This window comes from Elgaria multicarinata, chromosome 1, assembly GCF_023053635.1.
Source record: "Elgaria multicarinata webbii isolate HBS135686 ecotype San Diego chromosome 1, rElgMul1.1.pri, whole genome shotgun sequence".
NCBI lineage: Eukaryota > Metazoa > Chordata > Lepidosauria > Squamata > Anguidae > Elgaria > Elgaria multicarinata.
In genome coordinates, this window is record NC_086171.1 from 163621900 (window position 1) to 163648300 (window position 26401).

The 26401-nt window shown below is 41.3% G+C and overlaps 1 protein-coding gene across 4 annotated transcripts in view; it reads left to right on the forward strand.

The window, feature by feature from the left end:
* FOXP4 (forkhead box P4) overlaps positions 1 to 26401 on the forward strand; it is a 181564-nt gene that overhangs the window by 77293 nt on the left and 77870 nt on the right. For all 4 annotated transcript variants that reach the window (XM_063141677.1, XM_063141685.1, XM_063141692.1 and 1 more), the window contains exon 3: positions 9171 to 9260. In XM_063141677.1, coding sequence (XP_062997747.1) covers positions 9171 to 9260 — 90 coding nt within the window. The remainder of the gene's footprint in view (positions 1 to 9170; positions 9261 to 26401) is intronic.

Sequence of the window (26401 nt, forward strand, 5' to 3'; positions counted from 1 at the left end):
TCCAAGTTCCTGTTGACTTACCCCCAAGGGTAAAGCTGCTTTGCCATCCTTTTGATGTTAAGTACTAGCAGTTTGGTTGTATTCTGGTTCAAGTGGAGCATATTTCTTTCACATAGGCCTAATTTGTCCCAAAATGTTCCACAGTGCCTAATTAATCTAAATCCCTCTTCCCTATGCCACCATTTCCTCCGCACATTGAGACCCCTCAGCTTCACCTGTCTAGCTGGCTTTGTGCACGGAACAAGTAGCATTTCAGAGAATGCTACTTTAGAGAAGTCCTAGTTTTCAACTTAGTAACCTAAATTTAGCTTTGGTTTCTTCCCTCATTTTTGTTCCAGTGGGATTATTTTAGTGCAGTTTTAGTTGGGCTACCTCTTGTTTTTCTTCTGTCTTCTGCTGCCCACCTTGTTTTTTCTGTATGCTAATATGATTGTGTTTCTCTGCTTTTTTCTTTTTCTTTTTACTTTTTTCCATGTTTGCATTCAAGATCTTGTTACTTACTTTCAAATGCATTTATTCTCAAGTTCCTGCTTATCTTCTCTGTATTTTCCTTCTGAGGATTCTCTTGTTCTTTGTCTCATTGAAACCCGTATTTTCCCCTGTATTTTGTGTCTTTGTGTTTTTCGCTTATTGTTTCTTATCTATGGAACTCTTTACCAGCTAATGGTAATTCAGTTGACTCTGTTCGTTAAACAATAAATCCTGAACTCGTTTATTTGAGCTAGCCGATATCTAATCGTTTTAGGCCTACTCCTCCAGGTTTTGGTTTAATTTATGTATAATTCACTTGTAAGACCATTGTATTAAATGGATAAACTTCAACCATAGTGGCAGCTCCTATATTCCTCAGCTTAGTTACCTGAGAGCCACTATATAAACTAGTTTGCTTGTCATAGCAATAACCTGGTTCTTTAAACCATGGTTTGTTGCTCTACCCACAGTTTGCCTGGCAGATGATAGAACAAACCCTGTATCCTAACTGCTGGTTTTTTACCTCTCTTGCCCACTGCTTTTGTTGCCTGGCAAAGTAACCCATGATTCTGGTTTCATAAACAATGACGAAAGATGGTTTAAATAGCCAACAACAAACCATGAATTTTCTTTGTGGGTTGTTCATGGTTAATAAACTATAGTTAACACATAATTCCAGGTGTGCATGTAACAACAACCCATTATTTAATAACCCATGGTTAATTAAACTATGGTTTGTCATTATGCACAAACCAGGTCAATGTCTCAACATAGACAAGTTGAGTAGAACTGTGTGTGTTGATTCTTGCCTGCCTGCTTCCAGTACAATAAACAACCTGGAGACTATGCATTGTTGGGGACAATCCGCCCAGAGTTTCAGCCCATGGTAGTGGGCAGGAACACAGAAACCAGGATGCACATTCGCTCCTACTCATCATTTCAACAAGCCACGGTTTGTTAGAACACACAAACTGGGCCTGTGTGTATCCAAAAATATTGGACAAGCAGGTGCCAGAGTTACATCCACTGGGTCTGTATCAACTATAGCATCCAAGTCAGAGTGGATCCAAGTGATTTTGCCTGTAAAGTGCTGGGCAAATTGGTCACAGCGGGCTGTTGAAAGATCTGAATTCTCTTTTTGGAGGCTGGTGTGGCCCCTCGTTTTGGTGGCCCCTGACCACCCAAAACAGCTCTGCTGCATGTATTAGGCGAATTCTATTTCCTTTCATTTCCCTCTATGTAAAAATATGTGACTCTTGAGTTTGGTAAGTAATTACTCAATAGCTAATTATTAAGAGTGTGTGTGTGTGTGTGTGTTTAAAACAACTTTTGGTAAACTCTTTGCATTTTTTATAGCATTGATTGCTGTTTACATTGTTTGTAACAGCTGTAACAAATTCTGGAGAAAAAATAGAACCATATTTCTGGGATGGCGTGGCAAAATTTAATATTTTAATGTTTTATGTTTCTGTTTATATACTGGCTTGAGTAGATTTCATCTTGAAAGGCAGTATAAAAATATTTTAAATAAATACATTTTAGATAAAAGTTTGGATGAGCTCTTTCATGCTGATTCCTGTGTGGAGTGCTCAGCCTTTAAAGATTAGAAAGAACTAGTAAGTGTTAAAAACTTTTTAAAGGAGTCTAAAGATCTTGTAAATATTGGAGTCGAAGGAGAATGTGACTGGTTACCAGTGATGTCACAAGCACCTCTGCCAATAACACGAACACAACAACAACAACAACATTCCAGACAGCATAAAAGGCAGTGGCTGTGCTATTGATGGTGATGAGATTGTATTTGCCCCAACAATAACAAATTAAGGTCTGATTGCTTAGGAAAAGATGATTTCTCCCAGAAATCATGCACTGTGTGAGAGATGCCTGGTTCCCCAGCAACTACTTAGTAACGGCTGCTTATTTATTTGCTGCTCAATGCAACCATCTTCTAGAATAGCATTTCGAGTACTTTGGAGTCTTTACTGCATTAAGCATCCAGCATGCTGTTATCTGCGTAGTACTGAAAAGAAAGCAACTTGCCCAACAACAGGTGTTGAGCAGGAAATTAACTCCTCACTTGTTCTAAACCATAGGTTCCCACTGTTAGTGTGCTGGTACCCCCTGACACCTTAGTTGCTGAAGTGAACTGAAATCATGCTTCTCTGTTACTGCCTATGTCCTTGCAGGGTGGGGAGTGGATTTCTTCTGGATGGACTGAGAGTGAATAAACCACTTTCCTTATTGACAAGTGGTTGGGAAAGAGTATTCTGTCTTCAAAAATTTTAAATCTATTGGCTAGAAGTATCTACATGAATAGATACTGTAAATGTATCTGTTTTATTTACGTAATTATGGGGGAGTGTTGCTGCTGGGCTGGCACTCGTTTACAACAGGCGTGTGTTGGAAAAACAGCAGGGACGTCAGCGCTCCTGGAAACTGGAGTTCTAACTTTTTTCCCCTTTCTTTTTGCCCATTTTTCTCCCTTCCCTGATTGTAGGTGGGGGGTGGGTGGAGTACGAGCTTCTGTGGGTGAGCTGCATAGTTGTCACAGGGAGGCCCCAGTGTGAGACTGTAAGGCCATGTCATTTTTCCCTGTAAATCTTGTAATTTCGTGCTTCAGAGCACAACAAAGTGAGAGAGTCAGCAGGGAGTGAATTAAATTCCCCCATGAGAGCTCGTATGGGGTGAGCCTTTTACATTCTGTCCGCTGTTCCCTTGGCTCTCATGCGCCACGCTGTGCATCCCCTTAATCGAGCAGCGGGCCTCCTGCCGCCTCCTGCGTACCAGCCTGGCTTGGTGCCCTCTTGACATGTTCCGGCACCCGTCACGAGTCGTATTCTTCTTGCACAAGCCACTACCAGCTTAATAAACTCACACAGACTTTACAGGGTTCCCAAAGCCCATAAAACAGGGGGCTGTCCCTACTGTCCCCTTGTGAACAAAGCTCCTGTTGTGTGGCTAATGCAATTAAAATGGGTTCTATTGGAGACTGCATACAGCTGGCTGCAGCATCACAGTTTCCTCTGGTAAGTCAGGCGTCTGATCAGTATGGCACTTGTACTGTAGCATGCCTCTTTTCTCTCATGAATTTGCCTAGGACTCCTCTTGAACTTTGGCAAATTAATTAATTTATTAAGTAGTGACGCATTAAAAGAGACTAGGAAGCAGCCACGTTAAAGACATTGGGAAGTTCCTGTCGCAGAGTTTGGCGAAATAAGACTCTTATTTGTTTGGTGATTGATACTTAATCTGTGTTATATGAAAAGTCACCACTTTTTCCTGAGCCACTATTTCTTTGTTTGTCAAATTGTCTGAAGTATTTTACAATGCTCCTTGAACTTACCTTTGCAGTTGCATGTTTTTCCTTTTGGGGTCAGTGATATTATAAGAGTCCACATTTTGTGAGGCCACAGAGCTGAATGGATTCAATCCAGGTCACCCAGCAGGTCAGTAAACTGTGTCATGAATAAAATCCATCCCTTTTGAATTGCAATCAAGTCTATCCTTCCTTGGTGAAATTCTGTCCTTGGGCAAAGGTTTCTGCAAAATGGAAGCTGTTACAAGAGAAGTAGTCTCTTCTGCGCGCATTGAAAGTGCATAAAAGTGCTGACTGAGCTCTTGCCACAGGTATTTGGAAGCCAGATGGTGCAACTGAAACTTTAAACCTGTTGAATTTTGAATGGGATTTCTTTGTATTTTCTTTTGTCACTTTGGCTGGTGCCTGTATAGCAGACAAATCCAAGGAAACGTTATGTTCATTCCAGGAGAAGGCAGTCCATGTCTCCCCTGATTTATAGAACTACTTATAGAGAAATGGACTGTTGAAATTTCATGTGTTGACATGTAGACCCATTGGGCAGAATCCAAGGGGGCGTTTATGCCCGCACTGATTCCTTTCCACAGCCCTGCCAATTCCTTTCCGCATGTGGTGGGTCACATCAATTCCATTGCACAAATGGCTCCACTGCTTAAGCAAAGGAGATATAGCACTTCCTAGGGGAAGCCCTGAAACAAGCAGAAACTCCCTTATGCAAACTCTGCTGACCTGCCTCCTTCCAGAAACAAGTGTTTCCTCTCATTTTGAGGCTTCCCCTAGGAAGCGCTAAATGCCACTGTGGGGGCCATTCGTGCAAAGGAATTGGTGGGGCTTAAGAGAATCAGCAGGAGTGTAAGAGACCTATTGGATTCTGCCCATGAAATTTAATTTTTACCCTTTCCATTTTCAATATTTGGTGAGTGATATTTTTTGTAGTTTCTACAGTTGTTTTTTCAAACCACCCCAATGCAACTTTGGCACTTGTTCGTCCTGTATTTCTTATAAACATGATTTTAAGTTTTGCTTTACTGACAACTGTTCTAAAGTTATTGCTGTGGGGTGTACCATTAGAGTGTGTATGTGTGTGTGTGTGAGAGAGAGAGAGGTGCGGAGGGAGAAAAGTTTCTATGGGAGTCATTCAAAAGTGCTTGTGTAAATGAAGGAAGTGTTGGTAACTCCTGCATTTTAGCTGTCATCTGCTTCTAAAACCTTTACATAACATTAAAAATAACATTGTACTTCTATTTAGTGTTACTTTAATAAAACACTTGGTATTGGTCTCCTTTGGACATCTGTGTGGTGTCTTAATTTGAGACAGCCTGGCAATTTTTGAGTGTCTGAAATAATGCATACACGCACTCTCACTTTCAGATCTAAAATGATACTGACATTTAGAATGCAAATGTACATTTAACATGCACAATATATTTGAATAATGTGCAACTCAGATCATACTAAAAATTAAAAATTGCACATGCATCCTACATTTGTAATGAATATGAACTTGTTTATTGTTGTACTGTGTGCAGTCAGAAGTGAAGATTCTTGCTGAAATTTTATCCTGCTGTGCTCATAGATGGGGTGTATGCACAAAGGAGACTCCTAGATGCGATCACTGTGTTACTTGTTGACACTTTATGTATGCAATACTACATTTCACATGTGTAAATCTCAAGTGCAAAATTAGATTGTGGACACTTTTAAAGTTATGCACCGGTCTTATTTGTAGCTACAACAATGTGATCTCTGTCTTGCATTTACATGCAGTAATGCATGCAATTATACTGCATACGGGTAAGTGTGCACGTGCTAATCTGATCCATGTGTAGAAAATCAGCTGCTCCTCCAAACAGAGAGAGTACGGTACAGTACGCAACGTTTAAATGCCTGACGGAAAGTAACTTTGTTCTTTATAGCTGGAAATGTGGAAAATTAACAAGCGGCTCTTTCTCTGGGACACACCCTGCAAGTGCCTCTGCCGACTGGGGAGAGCACAGCCGCCCTTTGGAAGCCAGAGCCTTGATTTACGGCTGCGGTGTTGACAGCTCAGTGGAACCCACATGCTGTTTGCAGCACCGCCAAGCTGGGCTATGACCCGCCGACCTCTACCCCTGTGCTCCCCCCTCCTGTCTCTATGCTGTAATAAAAACCTGTCTTGCAGGCAGGGCTACAATGACTTTGTTGTTCAGAAATGTACCATTTTTAAAAAAAAATCTTCTCAAAGCAAAAATAAGGAACGTATGAGGAAGCAGGACTTTGGGAGCAGCCGTTTTTGGTACCACAGGATTGTTTGTGTTAGAGGTTATTCTCTGCTTGCAGTCTGCTCTTGGCTCCTGAATGAAACCCCTCTCCTCCACGCAAATGTGCACTTTTTTCCTCTGGGATACGGCCTCTCTGATCTGACACATGAGGGTGCACTTCTTCTTTTTTCATGCTCATGTTCTTTTACGAGTTCCATGCCTTCATGCACACCTTTCTCCCCCCTTCCCCCCCCCCACTTGGCAGTCATGGTTATTTTGTTGAAATTGAGACACCAGCCATCCTGTGTGCATGCGCGCGCACGCACACACACAGATACTTTTGAGGTCAGGTTTAGGAGTATAATCATGTTCACTTTTACTTGGTGGGGTTCATTAGCCACTTGAATTGTCAGGAGGCTCAAGAATTAATTTGTGTATATTTATAGAATCAGAGTTCAAGGGAGTTGGTCGGTCATCTAGTCCAACACTCCTGAAAGGCAGTATATGTACTAGTCATTTGATGTGTTAATGCAATTTTTTCCTCCTACCTGCCTACTATTTTTGAATTGAGGAAGGATTTTTAAAAATCTGTGTCTAGAACATCGGTTTTGAAAGCTAACTAGCCTGTCGCCTACCTGACCACATACATCTGTGATAGTTATTTCAGGTCTGAAATATTTGGGGTGGGGGCTAGAAATCCAAACTCCGTAAAGCTTTCCTCCCTGATCCCATGGAAGTAATTTCAGGTGACAGCGTGCAGAACATTCATGACAGACCAATCTGCCTGTCTATTTTAATAACAAAACAAAACAGTAACACAAAGTTCAAGAATGGGAACTCTCTTCTTGAAAACTATCCATGAATAGATGGCCACTGTTGGTCCTTCTTATTCTGATGACAGCTAGTTTATTTAGTAAATAAGGATGTAATCCTATGAAACTGTAGGACTTTTTTTCTGTCTAAAATTCATAGGATTGCTGCTAAAATTAATTTAGTAGATCTTGGCCGTTGACAAATCTATTTCCATAGTTACATGCTGTCAAACTGCACTGCAGAGTTCTTTAAAAACAACAACAAAACCTTTGACATAAGCCACCTTGGTCATTTCTGTTGTAATGGAAATGTGGAATATAAACGTTTTAAGCATGCATATGTACATACTAAGTCCAACTGTCCTTAAGACACATTCATGTGAACCACATAATGTGTGACATTTTACATATTAACATAATATGTGACTTTAGCCCTTCATGGATACAGCTGCAATTTCCTGTTGATTTCTAAATAGAGGTGGATTATCTTCTACTGTTGCAGCTATGGGAATAGTAGCTAGGAAAGCTGTGACTGTATCTATGGGTGTTATATTCATATCCTGAATATATATCAGGGGACAGTAGCATGATATCATGTAGAGAGTCTTCCTCTAAGTCTTCTGGGATTACAACATAGTCTGAAGGCATTTTTACACTCAGCACTACAGAAAACATTGATAGCTGCTCAATGTTGCAGTATTTCGATGTTGCTATGGGATAGGAAATGGATGCAGAGAAAGAAGGCATCTCAATGTTTTCCAGATCACTGTTGTTTTTCCTGGGCCTTTCCAGTATCTATTTAATACCTGGCTCTTACATTGGGGTTTCAGTGGTCTCCCATTCATATTGCTGCTTTATTTATTTATTTATTTATTACATTTATATACTGCCCCATAGCCGAAGCTTTCTGGGCGGTTTACAAAAGTTAAAAACAGTAAACAGTAAAAAAGTATACAAAATTTAAAACCATCAAAAACATAAAAACAGTATAAAAACAACAGTATCCATTTAAAAACAACAGTTCTGGGGTCTGTTAAAAAGCAAACTTAGCGTGGTTAAATGCTGTTAAATGCCTGGGAGAAGAGAAAAGTATTGACCTGGCGCCTGAAAGATAACAGTGTTGGTGCCAGGCAAGCCTAATCAGGGAGATCATTCCACAGTCGGGAGGGGGGGGCACTACCGAAAAGGCCCTTTCCCTTGTTGCCATCCTCTGAGCTTCTCTCAGAGGAGGCACTCGGAGGAGAACCTTAGATGTTTATTTATTTATTTATTGCACTTATATACCGCTCCCATAGCCAGGGCTCTCTGGGCGGTTTACAGAAATTCTAAAATTAAGGTTAAAACAAGTATACAAACTTTAAAATTCTAAAACACAGAACATACACACATAAAGCATTAAAAACCGTTTAAAAAAAATGAAAACATGTGGGTAATTAAGATGTGCCGCCATATGCTTCTCGCCTGCCCAAGGACCTCCACTTCCCTTACTCGGCTTCGTCCTTTTTCTTCTGCTGCCCCTTACGCCTGGAACGCTCTTCCAGAACACTTGAGAACTACAAACTCAATCACAGCTTTTAAAACTCAGCTAAAAACTTTTCTGTTCCCTATAGCTTTTAAATATTGAGTTTGTTCTGACTCTATACTGTTTAGCTTCACCCTACCCAGTGCCTGTTTACACTTCCCTGTGCCTGTTTGCATTCTCTTTCCCTCCTTACTGTTTACTACAACTTTATTAGATTGTAAGCCTATGCGGCAGGGTCTTGCTATTTACTGTGTAATCTGTACAGCACCATGTACATTGATGGTGCTATATAAATAAATAAATAAATAAATAAATAAATAATAATAATATATGCCTGGGCAAAGAGGAAAGTCTTAACCTGGCACCGGAAAGATAGCAGCGTTGGCGACAGCTTAAAACCAGCACCTTGAATTGGGCTCGGAAATGTATAGGCAGTCAATGCAAGCGGGCCAGTGCAAACCCTACTTTTGGTTGGGGTTTGTTATGCTGTTTTTAGAATTCCCAGACCATTTTACTGGTGTGTTAAATGCATTTCTTTCGCCTTTGCAAAAGTGGAAGAAAAATACTAACAGAAATGCATGGCTTCATGGAAGTTCTGCTGATTGCATTATTTCTGTGCTAGCGTTGCATGGTTAAAATAAAGTACGTTGGCAAGCTATACTTGACCTGCTGTCTTGAACATGTGAGTAGTGTGCATTCTTCAAAGTTGATGGCGTTGTCAGCAGGTTACATTGAAAAGAGTTGGAAAGGAGAGACTAACTTCTCCCCCCCCCCCCTTTTCATCCTGTTTTGTATCCTTTTCACTCCAGGCTCTTCAGGTGGCACGACAGTTCCTTCTGCAGCAAGCAACAGGGCTGACCTCTCCTAGCAGCAATGAAAATAAGCAGCCAGCTGTTCAGGTGAGACGCAGCAAAAGCTTGGGTACTTGTTTCAAACTCTAATAGGAAGTATGAAAATAAGATCTGTCCTGCAAAGAATGCTTCCGAAATGTTATGTGATTTAAAAAAGCACTTCAGATACCACGAATCAACCATTTAGTCCTTAGATACTATACTAATAAAACACGCAAATCTGCATGGTAGGCCTATCATTGCAGTGATATTATGAGGTAGGACAGTACTGTTGTTCCCATTACACAGATAAGGAACAGGGATTGTCCCCCATAAATTGCTGCTGTTCCCATTACACAGATGAGGATAAGGGATGAAGGCACTTTTCCAGTATGCTGGAGTCTGTATCAAAGCTGGGGATTTGTCTTCCGTTTCCAAGCTGGCACTTACCCAATAGGCCATCTTTTGTCAGTGGCTAATGAGGTTTGCACTCCTGAATGCCTTCTTGGTGGATTTTTTAAAATAGTGTGACACTTATACATTGGAAAAAAGGTTGTTTAAAATGGTCTTTAAACCACATGAGGCAGAATGACATTTTCTAGATCTCTCCGCTTGTTACCTCTGTTGAATTATGCTGAAATTTTTTGATTCCTTGAGCCTAAATATCAGGGAATAAGGCAGAAATGTCTGGATCATCTTGAACTGAGATTGGTCTTAATATTCTTTGCTTGTAGACTTGTGTTTACTTTTGGCTCATAGAGCCATCAGGCCAGAGTTTGGGCAGGGTGCTTGTCTGTTTGGTTCCTGCTGTTGATGTAATATTTTTAGTGAACCAGAGTAGTGGATTTGGTAGAAATATATGTAGAGCCGTAGAAAGTATTGTTGGAACCTTCCTTGTATTTTGAGACTACAGAAGGATATTTGTATTGGGAAAATTATCAGAGGAGTTAGATGCTCTGGGGTGGGAAGTACAAAGAGCTTTATACAATAAGGAGTAGAGAAGATGGGTGTGCACTAAATAGCTTCCAATACACTCACTGTGGCAGCCATAATACATGCTGTGACGTTAGTAAATGTTACAACAACATTAGCTGATCCAGGTTCAAAAAGAAATTTGGTGGCAACTGTACAATGCTTGTATTCTTTGGTTCTGTATGGGACATTTCACACTTGATGTTGCCATTTTATTGAGATGCTGAGAAATTTTTAAATCAGCATGCAAATTTATATGCATTTTACTTTAAAATATGGATTTCAGGTAGAATACACATTTTGATTTGTATTTTACATTTTGTTATGTTTAAAGTGAAAAATGGACCATAACATTGGGGAAAGTGTGGATTGGAAGGATAACTACAGTACAATCCACACATTAACTCAGGGTGTGTGAATCATGTCTGTTTGTTTCTAGATGTGAACTAAATGACTTCTTCAAGCATCCCTGCTATCTCCATACCTTTGAACCATCACCTCTGTCTACTGTAGGGGTGGGCAACTTGTAGGCCAAAGCCTCTGGTGGGGGCACAATTCCCATCATCCTTCACCATTGTCTATGCTGGCTACAGCTGATGAAAGTTGTAGACCAAAACATTTGGATGGTCACACGTTGCCCACCTTTGGTCCACTGTCTTATTTGAATCCTCATGCCAGTCTGAACCACCTTCCCCACCTCCATTCAGTTTTATTTAGCTGATTCCCATCCCTGTGGCCATGTCAGTGAAGTCTGCATAGTAGGGCTATGCAAGCCTCGGATCAGCTTCAGATCTCTGAAGCATCGTCAGCCATTTCACGATGAAACTGCCATCTTAGTGCACAGCCCTAGGACTCTGCCTTGTGGAAAGAGCCTGCAGTTCAGAGCATGCACTGCCTGGGAAGGAGGGATTTACAGGGCCCAGGAATGACAGGCACTCATGGCCTCACCGCCATGATCTGCTGTCCACCGGCACCAGCGCCCACCCGGCTGCATCATCCAGGATGCACAGGTTTCTGGAGGGGTTCCCGCATGTTCCGTGAATGCCCTGCAGCTGCTTGCTTCCCTTGAGAGCCGTCTGCATTAGCTGTAACACCCAGTATCTTAAGGGGGCAGCAGGAACGAGATCCACAGGTGAAGCAACTGGAGTTTCAGATGCAGGATCTACCTTGTGTCTACTAGGTTTTGAATGATGGGAAATGGCTTTGTGTGGTCCCTATGTGCAGAAGATTTGGAAACCATGGGCAGGGGCCTTGTGGTGGCATTACAGGAAGATATGTGTCTTGAGTAACTATTACATACTTGGGAACACTTGAAAGAAGTAGAAAAGGGATAGGGGATATATAGCATATGAGAAATGGCCATAGAATAATGAAGACATCAACGAGAGAATCCAAGACATTCTGGGTTGAAGAGTAAAAGAGGCACTGGGCATTTTGTGACAAAACAACTCTAATGCTGAGGTCTTCCAGTCCATACTCCAGGAAATAAAGCCAGACTGCTCACTTGAGGGAATGGTATTAAAGGCAAAACTGAAGTACTTTGGCCACATAATGAGAAGACAGGATACCCTGGAGAAGAGGCTGATGCTAGGGAAAGTGGAAGGCAAAAGGAAGAGGGGCCGACCAAGGGGGCAAGATGGATGGATGATATTCTGGAGGGGACAGACTTGACCTTGGGGGAGCTAAGGGTGGCAACGGCCGACAGAAAGCTCTGGCGTGGGCTGGTCCATGAAGTCACGAAGAGTCGGAAGCGACTGAACGAATAAACAACAACAAAGGGCTTCCATAATTAAAAAAAAGATCTTTTGGAGGGCTGCCCACGAAATGTTACTCTCTGGGGAGTGAGCCCTGTCTCATATGTGCATAGCAGGACAACATGAGAGTGACTGTGTACCCCTTGTATGAGATAAAACTTTGTCACAGTATTGTCCATAGCAATCTGTATGCTAAGGCTTGTAGTGAAGTTGGTCCCTGGATGGAGCTGGGAGAGTGGGTATTTTGAAGATTGGATACCTTGGGTGAGAAGGGAAACAGATTGTGGGCTGGTATCCTCATCAAAGCCATTCTAGCTTCCATCTTGGACAGATCCTCCTTGCTGAGAAACTCAATATCAGAGACATGATGGGTAAAGTTAGGTGACAGGATATGGTGCATCAGAACCACACATTTGAATAACTTGAAACTGAGTGCCTCAATACAGTTTGGAAGAACAGCTTCTTGCTTTTTCTTTTGCTTCTTTGAAGGAGAGTTCTTTGCTGTTGTGCAAGAAGTAGTAGCTTGAAGAGGGCCAACAACAATTCCCTCAGCAGAATAAGGCTGACTGCCACTGCTGAGTGAGGTGAAAGGATTTTCACCATCTTTTGTTAAAAGCAGAATTATGGGCGTACTTTGACAAACTAAGAGATTAAACCCTAGATGAGCAACTCTGAATTAGCTTTGAACCCCTCAAGGCCATGGACTCTGAACTGGGTAAGTTGGACAACAAGCCCTTTGAGGCTGATGATAAGACCCTGGGGATTTTGGAGGAGGGTTTGGCCACTGAGTGCTTAGAATACAAAGCTGGAGTAGAAGACTTTGAAAATGACGCAGTAGAGGTAGAATTGGTCTAAGTGCTTAATGGTGTTCCCTAGAGACAGCTTAGGAGCAGCAGATTGCAGAGAGATGCCTGAAACCAAACCCTGTGCAGTTGGAGAAATCTCCAAAGTGTGAGGAAGGGCAAAAAGTAGATTTGATGGCATAAGCACACTTCTGCATGTTGTTGCACTGATAAGCACCCAAGATTATAGTGAGACACTGGGTGGATTTATGCAACTTGATCCAGACATGCAAGGCGGAAGACACACGTCCAGACACACAAGGCTGAAGTTGTGGGGGGTCTTACTGAAGAACCTTACTGAGGACATTAGCGACTCTTTCTGAAGAGTTTCCTACTTGCTATGGAGGGTGAGAACACTGGAAGAGGAAAAGCTTTTTTATAGGGGGCTCTAATCAAGAAGTTCCTTCTTACTGCTGCTCACTGTGTAATCAGAAAAGAACTGAACTCTGCCTCTTTGCTCCAGGCAGGGAATGCTATGAAAGGGAACCTGCAGTCCTCATCTTCTAGAGCTTTCTGAAAGGTCCCACCTGTGACTTGTGAATATACATTTCCATATGGAGAGTCTGAGCTCTTGAACAATAGTTACAAGTAAGCAACGCTGTTTGCTCTCCTGTTCATGCTTGTCAGAAAGAGTCAGTCAAGTGGGCAGACAGACTTGGGTGCAGATATCCAGGCAGTTCTTATAGGTAGAGGGTCCAGAGGCTCATATACTCATTGTGATTCACCTGTACCCAGTGAACGTTGAAGGGGGATTAGTGAATATGTGGGCAGTGATACCAAACTTATAAAAGGCCACTAGATAAATGTTGGGAGATAGAAATAACAGTAGCTATTCGAAAGCATACTCAGGGTTTGCTGCCTTTGGATTTACAAATGAGATTGGGCAACAGAAAATAGAGTGCCTTGTGTTATACACTAACTAGGATAAATGTATTGATTTGTCTCAGATGTCGTTAGGAAATGTAAGTTAATAACGTTTCACCAACTGACTGAAATGCTCTTGACTGAAATGAAAGCTGCTTTTTAGAAAGTGGAATTTTCTGAGCATCTAAGACTTTTCTTCCTATTAGAAACTTTCAGTCAACCTTCCCCGCATTTGCTCAAAATAACGCTAAGAGCTTGAGCTGAGAAGTATTGTTGGTTCTGCATAATTCTGAAGGATATTGGATACACTCCTGCATGCTTCTGCCTTCCCCATGCTGTTGACTTCCAGATGTTTTGAACTGCAACTCCCAGAACTCCTGACCATTGACCAAGCTGGTTGGGGTCCATGGGAGATGAGGTCTGGAATATCTGGAGGGTGCCAGGTTGTGGAAGGCTGCTATAGTGAGTACAGAGCTAGAGGTTGGCAGAGTCACAGATCTGTTGATGTTCCATGTCTCCTATTCTTCCTCAGAACATCTAATACATGTGTGATGATGTTGTCAAGTTGCGGACAGCCCCTTCCCTAGAAATGATAGGTAGTGATGAGATATAAGAGGGGGAATGAACAGCATGATGACATCACATTGATGTATTATGTTAATCTAGATATTACAAGGAAGAGTGAGAAAGAGACAGGGTTGTAGAGCCGCCTAAGGCCGAGCGAAGTGTTACGAATGTGTTGCTGCTGCTGCTGAAAATGGTAGCTGCGTGTCTAGTTCCTCCATCACGAGATTAAAGATGGCCGCTGGCGGGGGGAAACTTATGCTGCATACTGCCGTACTCAGTTTGGGGAAACTATCCATGCAAAGAACTGCACAGCCCACACACCCACAGCTTGTGGACTGGCAGGAACCATCACATCCTGAAGCGTCTGACTCCTCTGGACTACTAAGAACAGCAGCTCTGAACATCACTTTGAATCCCTGCAGGTAGAGCCAGCTGTGAATGGATAGCATCTCAGAGGTCAGACCTAAACTATGATCAAGATTTTCTATAATTTTTTAGTTCATAGATCTACGTACCTACCGATTGCCTTCACAAGCACATAATTTGTAAACCGCCCAGAGAGCTTCGGCTATGGGCGGTATATAAATGTAATAAATAATAATAATAATAATAATAACAACTCTGTGCCTCCTGTAACATCTAATTACATTCTGAATCAGTTACACCCTAAGCATCAAGCCTGCTCTTTAGCTTCAAAACTATAAAAGTGTCCTGCTTTCAGCGTTGAATGTCCCTAGAGATGTTGCCAAGATTGAGGTCATTGCACATGTACACACCAGCAAAGGCAGCAGGCTTGGGACATGAAAAGGGTTGCAAAATGAGCATAAATTCAGGTCTAAAGGAGGAACAGGAAAGGAAGGGGGGGGAGAAGCCCAAGTGAATGGAAAGTGACAATTTTAAATAGCTGTGTGGAGGGGCTCTCCCTTCAGGCTAATTAAATTTATCGGTGAACAGCAGGTTACCTTATTAGAGCCACGTGGGTTTAATTAACAAAGGAAAGTAATTAGTATGTGCTCTCCTGGAGCTGAAGATCCCGCCTATATCAGACTGAACTGCCTCCAAAGTCTGCTGGAAATGGAGGGAACCCTGTGGAAGAGGGTATGGAGATGGGGGAGGCTGCCTTTTGCATATCCAACCGCCCCAGAGAGCCAAATCCATGTGATGGTCTCAGCACTGTTTGTTCTCATTTTCTGTCTGTTGAAATACATCTGGAATAAAACAAGGGGACTATATAGCTTGTTGTTTACTCCTCATTTCCCCTGTTTTGTTTGGAACTGCATACCTGTAGCTTGATCTCTAGTGTATAAGCTGTCTTCTCCTCAACCAGATTTGTCCCATTTATTTCTCACTTGGCTGACTATCTTTAAGCCTACAGAACTGAATCTGGATAGTGTTGCCTTGAATGCTGGGGATGGGTGTGTGGGTGTTACTCTGTCTTGTTTTCTGATGTCCAGCATCATTCTTTGGAAGCTTTGTCAATCACCTCATATATTGGAACAGTGGCTATGGAAGACCATTACTTGTAATGCTTTAAATTTAGAAAAGGCAGATGGCAATAGGGGAAAATCCTGTGTTGGCTGGGAGACTGTCTTTATGCCCTAATGGGTCTTTTTCAGTCTTGAAAATGCATCATAAAAATGCCATCTCTTAAGAGAGTTTGTGGGACATGATGGAATCCAGACCTGCCCTGAAACATTTTCCTTTCTTTTCTATACCACTACCACCACCTCCACTTTCCCTCAGGCCTCCATCACGTCTGCCCTGAAAGGAGTAACCATTCTATGGAGGTAGCAGACAGGCCACCATCTCCATTAATGAGTTTAACTGAAAGTGAAGAAGGCAAAATTACTGCTGATATTAACAGCAATAATTCATCTGAACTTCTTTTGAGCCAACAGTTGACTTTTTCCAATAGCATTTTCAGGAAGGAAATGCAGTCATTGAATGGAAAATATCTTGAAAGAACAAAGGCAGTAAGGGTGAAGTCACATTCCTGTAATCTGTGAGTGTCTCCCCTTTAGAGAGTGTGTGTGTGTGTGTGTGTGTGTGTGTGTGTGTGTGTGTGTGTGCATACCCATCTTTCTTAATTTTCTTCTATTGTTTTTCTCCCCCTACTGTTTCTTTTACTTGTGATTATGAAGTGTGTTTGTGTTGTTTAGCTGTGGCCATAGCTAGACGGGGCGATATCCTGGGGCGATCCCCGGGATCATCCCTGTGTGTACACATGATGCACAGGGGATGCCGGGAGCAGGGAGGGATGATTCCTCCCTTTCCCCAGGATATGGCCCTACCCTTTCAGCCCACTCTTTCTGCAGTCTTGGGATGATCTTGAGACCGCGGAACGTGTGGGTGAGTGTCTCAGTTTGTCCCCGCTCCTCACGGTTACCGCGCACGGTGTGCAGAGCTCCTCAGGAGCTCTGTGCTCGGGGATGGGGGGGGGGGCAGGGAAATTATGTTTTTTTTAAAAAAAACAACTTTGAGCACTGCTTCTGTTCCTTTTTTAAAAAAAGGCAGGCGTGATGTCTTGTTCGTCCGAGGCCATCGCGCACTGCATGTAAGCAGAGGGGGAGATCTCGTGATAAAATTATTGCGAGATCCTCACCCCTCCGTTGCGCTAGACCTGTAGGTCTATCTGAGGCCTCTGTCTTTCTAACCTAGACTCATTCTGTTTATCTTTCCTTTCACCCTCACTCATTCATGGTCTGTTTTCTCTCTTACACTTTGTTTTTCAGGTTTTTTTTCTCTTTCTCCCTCCACCTTCACAAGCGCTGCTCCACCCTTTCCCAGTCTCCCCTCTCTGTCTCACTGGCTTTCACAGAGTTAACAGAGCCTGACGTTCTGTCTCTCTCCCCACCTTTTGTATTGCAAAAAAAAAAAACTTGTGAAAGTTGTAGACATGAGTCAGGAATAGCTCATAACTCAGCAGCCTCTCTCCCCTCTTCATGCCCCGGCGTTACAACTGGAGGAGGATCCAAATGAGGGGAGATATAGGATTAAACAGACTCTCTTTGAAAGGAAGTTTATCTAACTGTGGAATGGTGTGGATGAGATTGACCAGGAGGGCTTCTCCAGGCGGGGGTGCGGGTGGAGAAGAGATTGGTGAGAATGAAGAATGTATAGAGCAAAGTTTCTAGGCCAAGACTGGGTGATAGAGTATGTAGACATGACTGTAGAATGTGTGTCAAAGAAATCTGAATTTGCACTTCCATATAAATTCTGCCACAGTATAGCTCAAGTGGAGCAGGAATGCTTCCCTGACTTTAAGGGAAGCAAAACCACATGCTCCACTTTTTCCCCACTTGCTTGCCAGGGCTGCAGTGGCTGTCTACCAAACTTGCTCTCAACCCACATTAAAAAAAACCAAAAAACAGTTCTTTCCTCAGTCTAGTAGCCTCTGAACCCCACTGAAACATTTTCTTTTACAAGGAGGATATAAGGAGCTGAATCTGTAAAAAAGAATAACTAAGTATAGGAAGGAAAACAGCAGTCCAGTGTTAGCATCTCCTGGACTGGCAAGGAATGGATAAATCCTTCTCAATAACTGGGGGTGAGAGGTGAGGTTGGCAGCAGGGAAATTTCCTCAAAACTGGCTGTAAAACAAACATAGACACAAGATGGACTGTGCTATGGCAAGAGTTGGAAGTTGAGCTAAGCTTTTGTTACCACTGGACTATACCCTAGTATGCACATTGTGAATGTTAAAGAATGCCTTTGTTTTGACTATTTATTTTAATGAATGGCACAATTTCAAATATCAACATTTTGCCCACTTCAGAATTGAAAGCTTAGTCAAACAAGTGCAATTACTATAAGTTTTTGGGTGTCCTAATTTGGTCTTGCAATGCAATTTTGATAAACAGAGCTAAATTGGCTGCTTGCCACCCAACTTTAGGGGCCTCTGCCCTCTTACTGGATTCAGGACTGGACCCTAATTCATTCATCTGACTTTGGAGCCACGTTTAGATGGCAGATTTCTGTACTGGTGCAAAGCCTAGGGCGCAGGAAGTCTCCTGTAGAACAGCTTACTAAGTTTAACCTGTCTGTGTGGTCCACATTGGTCTCTGTCAGCTGTATTTTGAGGTAGATTTTAAAACACTTTCCCATGACATTTATAAATAATAACAAATATAGACATTAAATCATTTTCCACAGATGATTTGCAGCCATGCTAAGATGGTTGCTAATTTACATCTACATTTTTGATGGCAGGGTTGTGAAATATGACATTCAGATGTGTTGTGCATATGGCTGCTTAAAATTTGAATTAGCTCAATCTTTTCCTTAAATATTGAGGCCATTTTTTCCTTCTGTCATGGAAACCTCTTGGCAAAGTGAAGATGTCAAGATCTGTTCTTCTATGTCAGGGCTGTGCAGAAGCTTGATCAGGATCTAGTGGTAGATCTCTGGGTTGTTCACAGTAGATCAGTAAGGATTTCTGACTTGCAATTGTTTTACAATAACAGCAACAAAAGAAAGACTGGGGTAACTAGGACTGAATTTTGGTTCTGGTACTCAAAACAAATTTCTGGGCTCAGAATTCTTTAGGGTCTTGCTATTTACTGTTTTACTCTGTACAGCACCATGTACATTGATGGTGCTATATAAATTATTATTATTATTATTATTATTATTAATAATAATAATAATAATAATAATTTTAAGTGCATGTATTTTGCACCAGCTCCAGCTGGTGGATCTGGAATTTCTAGTATAAAACAAAGATCCCCAAAGTTTGAAGTCTGCCCAATATGTGACATATTATTCTTAGCAATGTGCTGCCTCAGCTCACTCCTTGGTTTCTTGTATTTCCTAATATTTATACAGTCACTGCTATTTCCAACTGAGTAGCCACAGTCATAGGTTCAGATCAGTAGTCACTCCAGAACATTTTCATCTTGAGACCACCATACTATACCTGTTTTGATCATCTGCAGTGATTTAATGAAATCTGTATCAGCCATGATCCTATAGGAGAGTAATTCATCTTGTTTAGAAGAACGGATTATAAAAATTGGACTTGCATCAGGAATGAGGCCCACGTTCAAGTCCCCGTTCATCCATAAAGCTCAGTCTGTGATATTGAGCCATTCACCTCTTCTCAGCTTCACCTACCTTAAAGAGTTGTTGAAGATAAAATATGAGGGAAGGATGCATGGCAGTGGTGGGGAGAAAGCATGTGTGCTGTCCTAAGCAACTTGGATAAAAATGTACCCATAACTTTAAAGTTGGCCTGAAATGTCACTTTATGCTTGTTTGGATAGATGAGCATAAAGCATTGACTTATAATCATTGGAAAGATTGTCAAATAGCAGATTCAGTCCACATTCTCTTCCCCATATCTCTTTAGTTCCCTTTTATCTGAGGTGTTGGTCTGTGTGGATCAAGTAGCAGCCACCTTCCATTGCCTCTGTGTAGATCTGGTAGTGGTCAGCTACGGGGGTGTAGAGTCTCAAATAACGCATTTCCCAACCCCTGACAATATTTTGCATATAGGTTTCTCAAATTCAGCAGTGATAACAAATAAATTAAGCCATTCTGTATGAAGTTACTTAACTGCTTTAGGGAAGTTGCAAGTTGTTACTCAGCCCCCTTTTTATTCATAATTTAATGTTTTATTCCTTTTTCTGGTGAGGCTTGGGAGGAGACTGTTATGCTGGGAAGATGCCTGAGACCTGTGCTGAGAGAAAATGTCCCATCCTTTGATCAAAAGCAGAGCTCCTCAGTTCTTCTGCATCTAGCCTCTTCATGGCTCCTTCACAGAAGACAAAATCCCCATACCAAATTTTCCCAAAGTTGCATACAGGCAGTATGTGTACAAATTATTTTTTAATTGCATATTTTATTTATTAATCAGAATAATCTGCCTTGCAGGATAAAAACATTGTCACAGCAAGAATATAGAGCCGCTGAATATAGAATCTCTAAGAAACAATCTAATACATTGATTGGTTTAACATAAACTAAACAGCTGCTGAAAAAGCCAGGTCTTCATTGCTTGCCACAAGGCAAGCAGTGAGGAAGGTAAAGCCCCATCCCCATCCCTTGGAAGAGAGTTTGAGTGCCATGAGTGAACAGGTCCCATCTCTTGTGCTCGCCCACCACAGCTTAGATAACAGAGGGGTCATAAAACAGGGGCTCTGATGTTGATCCAAGTACATGAGCAGATTAATGTGAGAAGAAGTGGCACTTCAGAATGTCCATTTATGTCTTTAAAGGTCTGCAGCAGCACTTTGAATTGGGACCCAGAAACAAAGAGGGAATCAGTGGGGCTGAAGCAATATTGGAGTCATATGCTCAATGCGGCAGGTGCCAATACTAAAATTTTGAAACAATTGTAGGATCTGAATGTTTTTTCAAAGGCAGGTTCATGTGTGTTTGTGTGTGTGTGTGTGTGTTCTGGTTCCCAGTATGCTTTCTGTGGCTTAATAAATCTTTCTGCGGAAGTCAATTTCATCTTGAGTGAAGTAGCCTTCAGATGTGAAAGCAGTGTCACTTTTTATTTATACATTTGTTTATATTGTTTGTTACATTTTTTTATCCCTCCATTCCTTCCAAGGACTTACAAGGCTCTTCTCCCCACCCTGCCTCCCTAGATATCCTAGGCTAGGCTGAGGGAGAGTGATTGGCCTGAGAAATCACCCAGTAAGCTTCATCAGCAAGTGGTGATTTGAACCTAGAACTACTCTGCTTTAAGCTGGCACCCTTAATAGCTATGTCACACTGGTTATTTTTACAATTTCTTCACACCCATATGGGCTAGATATCTATATATGTAGATATATAGGCCTACAATTAAATATTTTGGATTCCAGAGATTCTGTATTAGACATTGAATTTGCTGCAAGATTGTAGTCAGTTTTAAAGTTTCTGTCCATGAGAAAAATACAATAGATTCCTTTCTTCTTGTGATTTTGTCCATTTATGAAGGAAGATTGAAGGGGAAATCTGCCATCTGAAGACATGTGTGTAACAGAAGAGGAAAGAATGGTTCAAGGAAAGAGTAGCAAGTTTGGAGCAAACTGCAGGAAATTGCTTTTCTTTTGTCTGCTGTGGCAGGGAAGGCACTGGTGTGGAAAAGTGTGTTTTGTTGATTTGAACTTGAGTGAAATGGGTAATGAAGACAGATCAATACTAGCCCCTCCACATTCCCTCACTCGAGGAAAAAGAGAGCTGCTTATGTGTCTGCTGTGGAGTTGATTCCCCTCCCCCCCAGTAGGTCTTTCTGCTGTTGGCTCCCTTACTCTCTCCCTGTCTGGATTGTGTTTCTATCTGCTATACTCTAGTTTTCTTGCTCTTGCTTTCTGTGGTTGAAATCCAGGAAATCTGATCTGGTTTAAACAGATACTTTCAGGCATTACTATACTCAGTCTAAACCTGCCTCTGTACATAACAGAGGGGTAGCTTATACCAGGATGATGGGGAATAGCAAATCAAGTGCAGGTCTGATGCACACATCCTTTTCTGTACTGACTTAAGAAGAACAGCAAGTGCAGATGCAACCTTAGATTGGCCAAAGTTTGGGTAACATGGAACATCAAACAGATTCTTGTGTACGTGCTGCTTCTCATGCAGGAATAGTACATGGGAATTGCTTATCACCTCGTTCTTAGAATCCTAGAGTTGTGTGGGTTGTAGGAGACCTCATGCATGTGTATTGCATTTTGAGTGAAAGCATGTGCTTCTACCTCAGGCAATTTTCTTGGAAAAAGTTTTTCCAAGAAACTCTTAATAATGTCTTATAAATCTTGATTTCAATTGGAATCTGAACAAGTGTATAGGTTAAATATAGGATATAAACTATATTACCCAGGGTAGGGTAGGAAGATCTCTGTTTTACTTTTTATGGGTTTAGAAAATAAGGCCTGGCTGAAATGTGTATATGTGTGCATTTCTATTGTCCAGGACTACATATTAATTTATTTAAAGAACTTTTACCCTGCTCTTAAACCCCAAAAAAGGCTCACAGCGCGGCTTATATAGCAATAAAAAACAAGGACATCCCTGCCCCCATGCTTACAAACTAAAATACACAACACAAAAGGAAAAAAGAGGGTGGAAGCAAACTTAGGCATCAATTCTTTTTTTATTATTTTATTTTATTTACCACAAATTAAAACATCGTACAAAACAACAACAACAGCACAACATACTACATACATTTTGAATAAATGTTGAATACATATATATTGAGTAAATATTAACTATAACCTATCCTATCATAACAAATATAGTCATTCTTAACATATAAGTGCACCCCCCACCTCGGGATCTATTCCTGCTTCCAAAATCTCATACTTTCTTCCGCTGGCGGTTTCCCACTTCCCTTAGAAAACACAAATATTAGGAACTGTTTCCAAATTTCTTCAAACTCATTTATTTTAGTTATACCTTTCCTCCACTTAATATTACAAGTCAATTTATCATTAATAGCTATATCCCAAACTTCTTTATACCATTCTTCAATAGAATATTCCCCCTGAATCTTCCAGTTCCTAGCAACCATCAATCGTGCTGCAGTCCGCAAACTCGATATCAATTCTTTAATTTCTTTTCCACATTTTAAATCTTCAAATAGTGACAGTAATGCAATTTTTGGTGTTTGTTCTATTTTCATTCCCACTATTTCTTCAATTTCAAGAAACACCATCTTCCATAATCTTTGTACATATTTGCATTCCCACCACATATGTAAATACGTTCCTTTTTCCCCACAACCTCTCCAACAATTTGCTGAATGCTGATTATTTATCTTGTTCAATCTAATCGGGGTTAGGTACCACCTCCACAAAATTTTAAAGTAATTCTCTTTTATTCTCACTGACATACTTTTCAACACTCTTTGTTTCCACAGTCCCTCCCAGCTCTGTCGCCCTATTTGTACCTTCAAATCTGTCTCCCATACCATTTTTCCTGAACTATCTATTAGCCCTTTTTCTAGCAATATTTTATATATTTCGCTCATTAACCCTTTTAATGCTAAACTTCCTCCTTTACATTTTTCCTTTTTAATTATTAATTCCTCAAACTTCGTCATTTCTCTACAAACTCTGTTTTCTCTAATCCACTTTTTATTCCACTGTTCTAATTGCCTATACTCTAACCAAGATAATTTTTTCTCCTTTAAAAGCTCTTCCATATCTTCTCTTGTAGGCATCAATTCTTAATGTTACAAAGTTCTTAGAACGACCAGGTAGAAATGAAAGCTCCTCAAGGAGAGGAAGAGCCCAACGTTGCTGATCTCTCAGCAGAGCTGATTGTGACCCTGGATCTTCCCTTTCTGCCTCCCTGTAGCCTGATTGGTGGCTGCCAGGTGACCATTGATGGAGCCTGATAGAGCTGGCTTCTTAGCAGACCTAATAGTGGCTCTGCCCCCTTCTCTTCCTTCTGCTACAGCCTGATGGAATGCTTCTCAGGAGACCTGATGGACCAGAGCAACATATGGAACACGATTTAGCTCAGAATGAGCAGCTGGATGCCTGAACTCACATTTGACCACAGCAGTCATCCTTGCATTTGTTGTAGCTTCCCTGTTCTATCGAAATCTGTTCACAAAGTTGTGGCCATTCCTTCACCTTTACCAAGAGTTGTTGTTGTTGTTGTTTTACAAGCCAGAACAGCAAGATTTCAAATCTTTACATCAAACCAAAATGTCAGCAGCAGCATTCGGTATTCTGACCATGCTCATTCAGTCATATGTCTCTTTTCCCTTTTGTTCCTTAAAGACAAATTGATATACTAGGTATGCAATCAGCCTCTACCTTGCGGAATACTGTGTACTTTTTTTTAGTCTGGGGGCATTTTACCCAGCTTTGAGCAGTAGGGATTTCATCTAGCAAGGGCATTCAGCTGCAGGCTGCATGGTGGTATGATTCATTAATGAATTAATATAGATAGAACATTCCCTTCTAGGCATCAGGAGAGGTTTTGTTCCCCCCCACCCCCACCTCCTTCAGTACAGCAGTTTGGTCTTAAGAATCTGTGCAGATCTCATAATTTTACTGAGTTTTCACTGGGATGCTTCATTCCTTTAATTGGAAGCTTATTTCCCACCCACAGACTTTTTGCACTTCACCTTTAATTCAGGTATGATGATATTCTAGCTAAAGCCTCCTGGAAAAGCATCTCCATTCAGATGCATTGTCAAAGCTTTGTTAGGAGACTACAGAGCTGTTAGTAAGCAGTTTTGTGGAATGGCACCAGGCCAACAAGTGAGTCATTGCCTGCCTTAGCTCACTGTCTGCCAGATGCCAGCTATGACACACGCACACCCACAAACCATTCTTGGAGAGAGAAATTCAGCCTCTCTGTCTGCATGCACAATGCATCTGTTGTTGTCATTGGGAGTGTTAAGCTTTAGAGAGTGGTGAAGAGCCTATAGTTCTTGTGAAATCAAAAAGCAGGCCTGGAACAAGTAGTCAGTTGAGGCGTCTATGGAAGTTTAACTTTCGTTTTCACCTGAACTCATGCTAACATCCTTTATTTTTTCTATCTTGTTGGACTTGTGATGTCCCACGTGCTGAATGAACAGGATGAAGCAAAAGTCCTTATAACTTCGCTTGGCTTTAATTCTTGCTGCTCATATAATTTTCATCAAGAATTCGAAAGCTTATGCAAAAGAATATAAAGTATTTTCAACCTAGCTTGGCTAAAGTTTGGGGAGTTTTGTTCTTTTCCTAGAGCAAGGGTTGGCAACCAGTGGGCTGTGGGCCACACATGGCCCCTGGTGTAGCTGGCAATGGGAAATGTATTTTATTTGGGGCGGGGGAGTAAAATTATTATTATTTTATTATTATTTATTTATATGGTGGTCCGTAGCACCTGTGGAGTGCTCAAAGTGTCAAATTCAGCTGATACGCCAGCTGCGCCCCTTCCTAGAGTCAGAAGAACTGAAGACGGTTGTGCACACGCTGGTAACCTCAAGGCTTGACTTCTGCAATGCACTCTACATAGGGCTACCATTGTACCTTGTTCGGAAACTTCAACTAGTTCAAAATATGGCAGCCAGGTTGGTCACCGGTACATCTAGGGGTGAGCATATTACCCCAACATTAAAATCACTCCACTGGCTGCCAATTAGTTTCCAGGCAAAGTACAAAGTGTTGGTCATTACGTTTAAAGCTCTAAATGGTTTGGGTCCAGGTTACCTGCGGGATCGCTTTATCCCATACAGTCCGCCCCGCACACTCAGGTCCTCTGGGGAGCACTTACTTCAGTCAGCCAAGACTAGGCTGACATCAGTTTCCCAGAGGACCTTTTCTTTTTTTCCCTTTTTAAAAATTATTATTATTATTATTATTATTATTATTATTATTATTATTTAACAACACATGATAAATAATATACATACATAACATAACATTCCTCTTATTTCTTAGCTATATATTCTACTTTATTATTATTATTATTTATTTATATAGCACCATCAATGTACATGGTGCTGTACAGAGTAAAACTAACTAACTCACATTAATAAGTGCCCCCCACCCTCGGGATCTTATTCTAGTTTCCAAAATTGCATTGAATCTTCTAGAGGACCTTTTCTTCTGTCGCCCCCAAATTGTGGAATGGCCGGCCGGAGGAGATTCGTAAAATTAACTCTCTGTCTGATTTTAAGGCAGCTTTGAAGACTAGCCTTTTCCAGCAGACCTACCCAGATCAATGTAAAATCAAGAATTTTTAAGATGTGTTGATTCCTGTACTAATGTTGTTCCCTTCCTCCATCCAAAGGGAGAGGCGGGTAAGAAAAAATTAAAATTATTATTATTATTATTATTATTATTATTATTATTATTATTGTGCCCCACAGAATGTAGCCCTTAACATGTCCAGGGGAGTCAAAATGATTCAACAGATTTTAAGTCTGCATTGTTTCTATTACCAGGACATTTCATTATCATACCTTTTCGTTTTAGTCAAGTTCAAATTTTATACCCAGCTGACTGTATGAAATCGGCCAATTTCACAGATCAGTTTTCCCATTCTTGAGCTAGACTTTCTTAAGAGACACTATTTAACACTCAACTTGATTACCAAGCATATTGTAAAAACTTTGTTGCTGGGAAAAGTGCTCAACTTGCCCAAGATGCACTATAAACGTGTTGAGCAGTGAACCTGTTTTAAATGCCTGACAATATAGATGAACTCTAAGAGAGGAGGCAGAACATCCCAATGAAGTATTCTGCAGGAGAAGAGACCTCTAAGCCTGACCACC